The sequence below is a fragment of the Protomyctophum bolini genome (assembly GCF_963924005.1).
Source record: "Protomyctophum bolini genome assembly, chromosome: 8".
Classification (NCBI taxonomy): Eukaryota; Metazoa; Chordata; class Actinopteri; order Myctophiformes; family Myctophidae; genus Protomyctophum; species Protomyctophum bolini.
In genome coordinates, this window is record NC_137869.1 from 26,782,685 (window position 1) to 26,795,034 (window position 12,350).

At 40.1% G+C, this 12,350-nt stretch overlaps 1 protein-coding gene across 1 annotated transcript; it reads left to right on the plus strand.

Annotated features, from left to right (window-relative positions):
* The first annotated feature begins 304 nt into the window (after positions 1-304).
* Positions 305-11,342, plus strand: il12rb2 (interleukin 12 receptor, beta 2a). Its single transcript, XM_080770645.1, has 15 exons — positions 305-426; positions 1,635-1,922; positions 2,766-2,889; positions 3,124-3,305; positions 3,672-3,817; positions 4,134-4,269; positions 5,165-5,235; positions 6,220-6,427; positions 6,737-6,919; positions 7,254-7,352; positions 7,713-7,868; positions 8,224-8,365; positions 9,248-9,331; positions 9,686-9,773; positions 10,534-11,342. The coding sequence occupies exons 1-15, from the start codon at positions 354-356 to the stop codon at positions 11,002-11,004; spliced, it is 2,451 nt and encodes an 816-aa protein (XP_080626771.1). The 5' UTR covers positions 305-353; the 3' UTR covers positions 11,005-11,342.
* Positions 11,343-12,350: the final 1,008 nt, after the last annotated feature.

Below are 12,350 nucleotides of genomic sequence, written 5' to 3' on the forward strand. Positions count from 1 at the left end.
GGACTTCATTCACTACCAGACACACGCTGCTGCTCTGCTCTAAGTAAATAAATGTCTAGTTTACAACCAGCTCAAGCTTCAACGAATTGAATTATCAAAAGTGTCATAGGATCATGGGACATCTTGGTTAGTAGGCTGGGCTATAATTCACTATCAGCAACTAATTTCCTCATCACCTTTTTAAGTAGGCTATATAGGCTACACATTGTTGTGATATATTTAGGCTATGAAGACTTTTATGCATAGGCTAAAGTTCAAATTTCGACTTAATTGGGTGGGAATAGGCTACCATATTAATATGGACTGGATATGAGGAGGAACACATAGCAAGCCGTTATAACGGACGATGACTCATGGCTACAACTACAACAGCCTTCACATGGGTCATTACTATCATCACTGTACTGGCTGTACAGTCTTGTGTCGGTAAGTTATTGTCTCCCCTGTAGCCTAGTTTACTGTATAAGTGGATTTGAGAGCTCCAATGATAGGCAGGTTGTGTGATCCTTTGTCAAATGTTGCAAAGTGTTGATGCAAAGTTAAACTATGTATATTGTGTAAGCCTATTCACTTGCTTTATTATCCTAATCGTTTCTGTTGACCGTGTAGCCTACTGTGAATTTCAGATTCTCAAGTAAATAAATAAGAATGATGAATGCCTTAAATAGAACTAAATAATTGGATCTGGTCAAATTACATAAATGCAATACAACTGATGTTGTTGCCTAAATAGCCTGTCCAACACTCATGTCAAAAGAGCGAAACCCTGTGTTTTTCCACTTAAGTAAAAGTATCAATACTGCAATGTAGAAATACTGTTACAAGTAAAAGTCTGGAATTCACAATTTACTTGAGTAAAAGTACAGAAGTATTGGTATCGGGGGCACGGTGGCACAGTTAGTGCCCATACCCGAGGCGGGGGTTGGCGATAGGGCCTTTCTGTGTGGAGTTCTCCCCGTATCCCCTAGGGTAGATACCCTCACAAAAACATGCCGTAATCTTGGTCTCTAAAACTACCTCCCACTGGCCAGCCGGGGCGCCTGATGGAGGGGAAAGGAACTGGTCGGAATAACGTGTCCCTTCCACGCGCTACGTCCGGCTGGGGAAATTCCCCTCTGTCAGGTGAAAAGAAGCAGCTTGGACTCCTCATGCATAGAAGGAGGCATGAGGTCAGTCCGCTGCCCCCCCAGGTTGGCAGAGGAAGTGTAGCGCCCAGGATTACATTCGATAATTGGCACTGGGTGATAAGAAAAACTGGGTTACAAAATCGTGGGATAAAATTTTAAGGAAAAAAAAAGAAGTATTGGTATCAAAATTAGAAAGTACTCATTATGCAGAATGTCCCGTTTCACAAGTTTTCAAATGTATAAAAATCTTTTGAAAATAGCAGATCGGCTATTTTCAAATGGCCGGAATGTATACATAGGGCTGAAGTAGATATATGTACCGGTATATGTTTTGTAATAATAATAAAAAAAACTAGAAGTAGAAGTAGAAGTAAAGGTAGCCTACTGAATTTTGTGTGAAAACAAAATACCTCAAATAGTTACTTCACAGTTTACACCACTGGTAAGCATTAGACATCTCAACAACAGCATAACTGCAAGATTGTCAACACTTCCTACTTTTTGCAGGTGAAAAGTCATGCACCATATGGTCCAGTGTGGAGAATGTGAATAATGTGAAGAATTTGGTCCAACGAGGCTCCAATTTGACCGTGTACTGCACCTTTACCTGCAAGGGCACATGCATTAAGTCAATGTGGGAGAACGGGCTCAAAATGGACCACAAAAATCTAAATTCGTCCACCCTGTATCTCAATGTGATGAATGCAACAACGTCAACCTACAGCTGTCGTTGTCACAACTGTCGGCCACATCGTTATTATTATGATCCCTGTGGAATAGACATCCATACAGCATGTAAGTACTGTATCTTTAAAACAGGGTTTCTTACACCTGAGGCTGAACTTATTTTGCTAAATACTGTATCAGTAGTTGTCAAACGTTTTCATGTCAACGACCCCCGCAGACAAATATATATATTCAAAAATTTGCACACGTTCTCAACATTTTTCAACATAGCAGATTTACATGCACGCTCATATGAGCTTATACGTTTATCTGATATTTTTGTATAAACTTATAGCTTTCCCAGTTTTAATGAGTTAACCAGTGGGTGGGTACTCAAAAGTGGGTTTTGTCTTTTGCTGATTGTTTACAATGACTCAATTTCCAAGAACAGATGTTCTTCTGGTAGGATCGCAGGCAAAGAACAACTTCAACAGAGGAAGATGGTGTTACTGTAGTTCAAGTATTATTGAGCCATTTATAGCTACATGGTCAAAGCAGTGGAGAAACACTGGTTTAATAGAATAGAGCATGTTGTCAGTCCTCCACTGGCTTTGTTACATTGTGATTCACTGAAACAGAACTGACTAGTATTTTGAGTAATGATTCACAAAACTTTTTTTTCATCTCTTGAGTCAAGCTCAACAAAACCGATACTGTAGTTCTGCATTTTCATTACTGCACGAAGCAAGTTTCAGAACAAACTTTGGGTGTGCAACAGAAATAAGAGGGCTGGTTCTGTTAAAAGCTAAAGATGCAAGTTAAGAACATAAAAGAAGAAGTACTGTACCAAGAAGGTATACAGTTGTAATGCAAGCTGGATATTGTAATACAGCTTCAAATAGTTTGCTCACTTTGCTGTGTTCCTTAAGCATTTGTATCTTTCTGTGTTTCATTCCTTTCCTCTTTGCATAGTTTCACCAGCCATCCCTAACAATATAAAGTGCAACCAGTTTGTCACACGTAGTGAAGTGAGAGAGGTTGTGTGTACCTGGAATAGAGGAAAGGACACCTTTCTCAATACTTCAAACAACTTGTGGTGAGTTTCAAAGAGAAAGAGAAACGTGGAAGGAGTTCATGAGTCACGCAAACCTGTCCGGTAACATAATGGAATGTCCCATTACACTTCTCATTTTAAGAAAAGCTGTGAGAAATAATTTGTGTTCATATGATGCTGATTTTAATATCATACATGCATGATGATGTATGTCATACATCATCATGAAACAACAGACACTTATACCTGTGATGACCTCTACCTCATGTATTCCAGGGTGAGGACAATATCCGGAAATCACACAAATGAGCATAAGTCCTATGAAAGCCCTAGCAATGGATCAAGTGCCAGTTTCAAAGTGCACAGCTCTGTCCAAGGAATCTCTGTGTGGGTCCATGCACACAACATCCTGGGCTCTGAGTTGTCGACTGTCTACAACTTCACAATCGCTAACATTGGTATTTGTCTTTCAGTCAAATCCCATAATTTGAATTCATGCTTTAGATTACAGTGGCCTTAGACATTCATGTTCAGAATCAGAATCAACTTTATTCACGATTGCATGTTATTTATTTTTTGTGTGCAGGAATAGCAGGAATGCACAGTTATAATAATAAAACGTCCAATATACATAAGGGGCAGGATTAAGGGAATTAGCAATGGATAGATGGCACTATGGAAGGTGCTTCTCGTGCAGATGGAAAACATGTCCAGCATATAAAGAATGGCAGAAAACATTACAGCTTCATGTGCATGTTTAAAGTTAGATGGGGAAAATATATAAAGCAGAGTTTGACTATTTTCTCATTTCTGTGTTTCCACAGTGATGCCATCACCCCCTGTTTTAGCCTCAGCTGAGTGCTCTTCCCGGGGCTGTGAAATCAAGGTGGAACAGGCTCAAAGGACTCAATACCTGGAGATGCAATACAGGATCACAAATCAACAGACATGGAAGACCTTTTCAAACTCTGTAAGCTCACTGCTATTATAGCTTTGCTACATACATTTATTTGATTGAGAATTGTGGTTTCGGTCATCATGAAGACTGTCAGACGTGCAACCTCGCAAACTCCATTTCAGGAAGCCTCATCCAGATGCAACTTAATTAAGATTAAACCACCATTCCTCCTCCACACCTGTGACACAGTACTGCAGGCTAATGTAATTAAAATGCCTTGCTATTGGTCTAGAATGGTAGATGGAAATAAGGTTGAATTTGTTCATGCAACATATACTGTACATGAAGGAGAATGACAGACTGATAACAGAAGCATTGTGACTTGCAGATGAGTCCGTTGAGGGTCCAGTCGGTCTCCTCTCTGGAGCCCATCACTCAGTATGATTTTAGAGCCAGAACCAGGTTCAGCACTGGACTGTGGAGTCAGTGGAGCAAAAGTAAGACTAACACGACTCAAGAGGAAGGTAAGCACACACACACACACACACACACACACATGCGCGCGCGTGCACACACACACACACACACACACACACACACACACACACACACACGCACGCGCGCACACGCGCACATGCACATGCACATGCACATGCACATGCACATGCACATGCACATGCACATAGACATATATTATATACAGTATATGCACTCTTCCTGATGAAGCACATTCAGACTGTAGTCCACATGCCAGAATGTGAGCCCAGGCATGTTGAGTACACCTGTACACCAAAGTTTTATGTTAGACATGTTGAGTATGGGTCCTCCTCAGCATGTAGAAACTGCTGGATGCTAACAAATTATGTTTCAGTAACATACTGGAATAACAATGTCCAAAAACGTCTTCCATTGCTTTTAAGATATGCCAAGTTTGTTCATTTTATGCTTCACCAAAGTTGCTCCATTTAATGATATGTACCAGTAAAACATCAATAGACAAGAATACTACATTGCCTTATACTGTATGTAATATTACATGAGCACAGTCAAAAACTAGAACACGGTACTATAACAACCATGTGGTACCTAAGCTACATCTATTTAATTTTATTCTATTTATCCATTGAACAACTCTTTTGCAAGATTTTGCAAGATCGAGTGACCTGGGCGAGATAGGTATTAGTCACTTATAGTGCAAGTCAATATTGTATATTGTACAATAGTGTAGCTTGCTAATTTTCTCTTTCTGTTTTGTCTGGTCTGTTACTGAAAAATTAGTTTTCCAGCCTTTTGTTTAAAATGTATTTATTTAACTATCTCATGGAGAGCCTGCATATCGTCTTTTGTTTCGGAAAAGTGTAACAAAATGTATTATCATTATTATTTGTGTGACAATTTGAAAGTTATACTGTTTTACAGCTCCCAAAGAACTGGATGTGTGGTATTGTAAAGCTTCCAATGAATCAAGTTCTGTAACCGTACACTGGAAGGTGAGCAACAATTCATTTTATTTCCAACAGTCCCAGTCATACAGTAAAGTACACACCTCCCTGGCCCTGCACAATCTTGTACGTTATTGCATTTATCATCATGACTGTCACTAACTGGTGCACCGTGCACTTGACTCCTGCATTCAGGAACTTTCTATATTACACAATACTTCCTCAATATTAAATGATGAACTTTTTCTGTCATCTATACACATACAATTCTACACTGCAATGTTATGTTAAGTTGGTATAATACATGGATCACCAATGTATCATGAGGATGTCTCTGCCACAGACACAGTACATGCGTGCTCTGTCTCTGTTCCCCTTCCCTTCCCTCTCTGTGTAGTAGTTTACTGTACTGTGGTAAAATTGCTAAGTACCATTTACTTTACTGTGTAGGCCATTTACTGTGTAGGCCTATATGTGGGTTTGTTGTGTCCTAGCCGTAGTCATAGTACATACCCCCTGATCTGTTTTCACTTATCACATATTTTCTACACAAACTAAAGGTCAGCTCTCAACCACTTATGAGGTGCAACAATAGACCACATATACTCCCCATCCCCCACATACACACAGGCATACACTGTATGCACAATTGCACATACACTCATCTAAACTAACATGTACAAGTATGAGAGGTAAGTGAAACCCAGACTAGAGACATAACAGTTTCAGGTTACAAGAAAAGGGAGAACTCCTGGGTCCTTAACACTATGCATCCTTTGGATATACAGTATACTGTATGTACAGTATCTATATGGTCCATGCTGCAGGGCAGACAGCCTCCCAGACAGTGACATTCTCCCTTTAGTCTCTCACATACAGCCAGTTCCTTTTCTTGTGTGTCTCCTTATGTGATCATCACCAAGTGCAAATAACAAGATTGTTGATAGTTTTGTGACAGAAAGTGGTGGCAGACTTGACTTGACTCACTCTTTCTATGAAAATAACAAAATGAAAACGTTTCTTTCACGGCAGAGGGTGGATGCCTCTAACGCGAGTATATCAGGATACACGGTCAGAGTGCACAACCCCGATACAGGACATTATACAGACAAGTACCTCCCTTATCCTGCCAGTCATCATTCAGTCGAGTCCTGCGTCAGTTGTGAAGTGACAGTGTTTTCCAATAACTCCAAAGGCCAATCTCCGCCTGCCAAGATTTCCACTCTTTACAAAAACACAGGTATACTTGATTCTCCTCTGTGGATTCCTACCGTCACAGCACACGTACTCACTCTGATGTATGTAGCTAATTCAAGTCCAGTCAATTTATTAAATTGTATAAGCAGAGACATGCCTTCATAATGTTCAAAAAAGTGCAAGCTTTGTACCATGTGAAATAACATTTATTAGGCTACCTCCTGTCCTAAATTTACATGACATGACATTTACAAAAAAAAAAAAATAATAAAATATGAATGCAGAAATGTCAAGTTAAGAACCACGACTTCAGTTGTAATGCACCTTTATTCTATGTCCTCTCCTCTCCCAGGTGAGCCCCCTCAGGGTGTCCATGTGTTTGTAAACAACAGCAGCGTCAACATCTTCTGGAGACAGCCTGAAATGACAGCACTGCACACTGGATATCTTGTAGAGTGGTACCTGGCAGATCAAAAGAAGAAAGAACTGCAGTGGGTCAGACTTGGCAAGGATAACAATCATGTGGTCATCACAGGTACAAAGAGGAGGATGCTCCATTCAACCCCTGCTCATGATTTCACATCCAAACCACATCTTTCATTGAGTTCATCACTAAGTTAGCCATTAGCCAAATACATAAAGTATTGTAGAAACTCATATGAAGACAACATTTTGACTTTACTTGTCAAAAACCTATAATATTGTTGAATTAATGCATTTAAAATGCTAGCAGCGAGAAATTGGAAGAAACACTGATCAGTTACATTCAATTACCATAACTGAATGGGTTCCCACTTCCCACCCTAATGTCTTTTGTTTTCCTTGACACCCTTTCTGTTGACTCTTTTTGTACTATCCCTCCTCTGCAGACTTGAAGAAATCTGAGTGCTATGATGGAGCAGTTTATGTGTTCTACGAGGGCTCAGTTGGCAGAACTACCTTTATGGATATCAGCACTTCAGACGCAGGTAAGACTCGAGAGGAACTGAACCGTGTTTATACCATTTGACCTGTATGGGAGAAATCATTTCATCAAACATTCTCCCTATTTTATTATTTACTAGAAATTAACATCAAACTGATTCCCACTGATTTAGCTAGCCAATTACAGTCAAGTCGCCCCTGTGATCATGTGTAAGTAATTAATCATGTTTTCGCAAAACAAACGTTTAAAATATTCGCATTTGCGGCACCCCCTTTGGATGAAAATGGAATTTTGACTTTTGGCTCTGTTGATTAAACCACCCTCGACATGTGATTAAAATTTCGGGTTTAGGACGAATGTTACATAGTCCAGCTTTAATCAATGTTATGCTTATGGTTTACAGTTCCGACAGGAGGGCCTCTGGTCAAAGTTGACAATGATAATGGGGACACAGCAACTGTGACCTGGACAGAGATTCCGAGGAACCAACGAGAAGGATGCATAAGCAACTATACTATTTACTTAAGAAACATGGATCATAACAAAGATCTTCCCCCCTGTAAGTAAAGTGATGTCACACAATAGCACTTATTCCACTAACAATCTTTTTTTTTTATGGTTCACAAATGTTGTTGATTGATTGATTGATTGATTGATTGATTGATTGATTGATTGATTGATTGGAACGCTTAATACATCATGTCGGGTCGTAGTGGGTGCTCCTGGGATGCAGACAATGAGATGTGTTGGTTATTTATTGCTGGTTCAACTCTTTCACGCTGCACCAATAAATGGTCAGTTTTCTCCAGTAGTATTCTTCACTGTCAGATATAGATTAGTCCCCTTTCTGAGACAAGGGGCCTGCAAATTGTAACAGCTCCATATTCTTCTGTGCATATGATTTTGTGTTCAAGGTCATATACCATCCTCAGAGATGATCTATACGTTGAAGGACCTGGCTCCTGGCTCCTATATTGTGCAAATGACAGGTTGGAATGCCAAAGGAGAGGGCCCTCGAGGTACTGATGATGTTATTAACATTATTATCCAGCGTAAGTATTCTTCAAGTTCTGTTTAATCTGGGGTATTTTTGTGATTACTGATTACATTTGTCCCACAGTTATTATTGTAACTATTTCATGCATCTGAAGGGCCCTTTTTCCCCCACTTATTTTTTATCTAGAAACGGTTATTGCTCTCTTCTGACCGATGTAGTCATAATTTTTTACAGCTGGAACCCCCCCAAATGATCTTGTGCCTATTTAGCGCGCTTGGGTGTGTTCAATCAGGGCACACTATGCACAGTGGTCTGGCGCAATCAGGACACATTGCTGTCTTATGCACAGTGGTCTGGCGCAATCAGGGCACACTGCTGTCTTATGCACAGTGGTCTGGTGCAATCAGGGCACACTGCTGTCTTATGCACAGAGTTCGTGCTCTGCGGCTGCGCTAACTAAGACCAATTAAAGGTGGTCTTATGAACCAGTGCAGTGATGGTGCAGATATTCACAATGAGCACACACTGATTACACACACTGTGTTTAGTCAGAAAATACATCCGTACATCACATTCAACAATTTAAGTGTCAAGTGATATGGTAATAGTTTTTGTATTTTTGCAAGCACTTGATTCTTCATTTTACTACTATACATGTGCAAAATATATGCATGCTTTGCACTTGCATTTGTTTTAGACTGTGATTGCACAATGTTTTATATAGCCTTGTGCGTGTATGTGTGTGTGTGTGTGTGTGTGTGGGGGGGGGGGGGGGGGTCCTGCCTTGATCAATGTGCATACGTGTATGTACATGTAGTTGCATGTTTGTTTGTGTATGTTAGTGTACACATAAGCCAGGTAACAGGATATTAGTATCCATTGTTTGTAAGCTTGTCATTAGCTTTAAATACTTATTCTTCTGTCACTATTTCAGAGAAGAGACAAATAACACCTGTTACCGTTATAGTGGCCATATTCATCATACTCATGGTTCTTCTGTGCATGAACTCAGCACTACGGAGGAGGTATTGTGGACACAGTGACAAACCTTACACTGTTTGAACAATATTAAAAGTCCCTATAACTTTGTGGAACTGTCATTCCATTAGTTCTGCACTACTAGATAGATGAGAATTGTACGCACTCATTTACAAGTGAACCACACAACAAAGAATACTCAATAAAGTGTTGTATGTTTAATGGTAAATGTCTTCACCTGAGGAAGGTAGTGCACACACAAGGTGCAAGACAAGCAAAAGTACAGTTTTTTACTGTAACACACAAGAGACTGATGAAGATCTGATTGATCGAAAGGTTTTTTTTCAGCATCACCAGTGTGCAGACTATTCTCATCTTTAATTCTCATCTTGTTCCACTAGGTTCTGTAGGATTTTAGGTTGCTGTATGCCAGTTACTGTACCAGATCCAGCTAACAGTAAATGGGCAAGAGAATGTTCCACAGAGAAGGTATAGTGTGGATTAATATACTGTACATATTCATTATATTGTCTATGTCGGGAAGAAACCTTATATATCTATATATAAGGTTATATATATTTTATTTGTATTTATTTATTAATTAATTCTTATACATCATCATACGACAATGTCATGAAAACCTCTACAAGCTTAGCTCACATTACGTGCTGCAACACGTTGTGAGCTTGTAGATCTGCTTTATTAGCTGGGAGCCACAAGCCCAAAAGCTCAAGGAATAGAGATTAACCTGTGATGTCATGACATACTTTTTATTTGTGTTTTTTCCATTCACTTGGTCATTAAGGTCCACAGAATGAGAGGTCCATTTTGTATACCACACCATAGAAGACCAATATTTCTTCATACTTTAGGTAGTATGTGACAACTAGGGGGTTTTCATGATTCTGAATCCATTCCTTGGAATGGATTTTTCGCGACCAAATGACCAAATAAATAGAAAAAACACAAATAAAAAGTATGTCATGACATCATAGGTCCTCTCAAATTTTGGATGACTGGCTCCCCCCTGTCCCCCGCTATATAGAGACGCCAAGTTTAATTGCGGTTAAGTCCAAAACTCCATTTGATCAATTGCGACGGTTCTTTTCCAATTTCCTGAAAAGTAACAGTTTTGGACATACAAACTATGTGTCGCCTGACATCTATAAGATATGCATTTTGTATTGAAGAAACGATTTGATTTGACTGGCCTCACCTTTCCTTACTTAACCCTGTATGCTCCCAACAGGGAAAACTGAACCTCCTGCTCCAGCTGAGTACCTCCAGTGCGAGTGAGGAGGAAGAGGAGGATGAACTCAGTACTGTGGAGGTTGAGGAGCTGCAGGTCGAGAGCAGCAGCAGCAGCAGCTCCACTGATGTCTCCTCAGTCCTCGTCCTCCCCCAGGACAGGCTGAGCCCTGTGACGGAGCCGGCCGAGGTGAAGCCGTATCTGCACACGTCCTACATCAAGAGCTACTCCCGTGAATCGGACAGCTCCGATTACACGCACAATTCACAGGACACCACTGTCGACTATGTGTCGTCGCACAGGTCAGGCATAGAAGAAGAGCAGAATGAAGAGGATGATGAGGAAGATGGCATGGACGTGATGGGCTTCTTCCCCAGTGACAATCCCTTCTTGGGCTCTGTGGTGTGCGGGGGGAAGTTGACTCTGGACGGCGTCAAAATCAACTGCAGTGACTTCTTACACAATGCATAGCAACAACGCATAGCATTGGTAACACAAGCTGAGACTGGAGTTTTGTTTTACATAAATCATGTGTTAACTAGGCAGAATAATAGCTGGAATTGGTGTTTTTTCCCCACCTGAAATTAAAAGGTGAAAAACAAGTAGCGTCATCAGCTTGAAGATCAATTATTTTCACCTGGTTTCAGATGGGCACACACTACACATTGCTCTCCACATTGAAACCAAACAGCACTGTATACGGATTGCATATCTTGTTTCACAGGATTTTCAGGTAATCTAGCTCCAGTAGCTGCAGTAGACAGACTAACAGTCGTTTCACTCTCCTTCCATCATATAAACAAAGGTACTGGCCTGGGTCGCACACAGTGGCAAGAGTGAGTTTTTTATTTTCTTCTACATGAAAAATATGACGTTTCAGCTATCCGGCCTTCATCAGTGTGCACCTTTGTTTATGTTGTTGATCTAAGAGGATAGTTCACCAGAAATCAGAGTGCGGTGGTTAAAGGTCACTCTCCTTCCATGTCATGCATTAGCATTGCCCTCTGCTGCCTGGTACAGTCTTGATTTCAGCAGTACTGTAACAAAAGATATATATACACACATAATATAGGCCTATATATTCTTACAGTATATTGTACAGTGTATTGTTGTCGAACCAATGAAATATCCAATGACAGTTAGACTACAATGGTGGCAGTCACAATTGTCAGTATTTTATGTAATGATGTTGATTCACCAATGTGCAATTTCAAGTTTGTTGATTACGTACAGTAATATTTTGTCTTCATTTTGATGCTTGATAGTTCTGAATTGTAGTATAAGACATGAAAATGCATAATACCTTTCTTTCTGTAAAGCAAAAACATGATGGAGCTTGCACAATTATGACATGCATTTCACCCACTTCATGAATACATAATGTCACATAATAGGGCAGGCTATATACTGTATCTTATCTGTGACAATAAAGTTGATTTTTGGGGATATACCGGTAGTATGATGTGATTTTTATGACAGGCAGAATGAATGTACATTGTCCGGCTTATTTGCAATTGGTTTTTTTTGTTTTTTGGTTCCGGGGACCGCCAGGGGTACTTTAGGGAGTTCCAGGGGGGACCCAGCTAAATGATAAGGTTCCATTTTGTACGCTCTCAGACTTAAAATAACATTGATTTTACAATATAAATTGGAGGTCCCAGAGATAGAAATGCCATTAAATGGGGGTCTGTAGACTAAATGCATGTCAAACTGGGGGTCCTTGAAAATAAACAGGTTGAGAATCGCTGCTATAGCCGTAACAATCTTCTCTTATGGGGGGTCCCTGGCATATATTTTCAAATGGGGGTCCGTGGGCT

What these genes read in the sequence shown, in the direction of transcription:
- il12rb2 (XM_080770645.1), top strand. Translation starts at nt 354, where the DNA reads ATGGCTACAACTACAACAGCCTTCACATGGGTCATTACTATCATCACT. An exon ending in TAACACGACTCAAGAGGAAG is followed by an intron (nt 4,270 to 5,164) that starts GTAAGCACACAC and finishes ACTGTTTTACAG; the next exon opens with CTCCCAAAGAACTGGATGTG. An exon ending in CTGTAACCGTACACTGGAAG is followed by an intron (nt 5,236 to 6,219) that starts GTGAGCAACAAT and finishes CTTTCACGGCAG; the next exon opens with AGGGTGGATGCCTCTAACGC.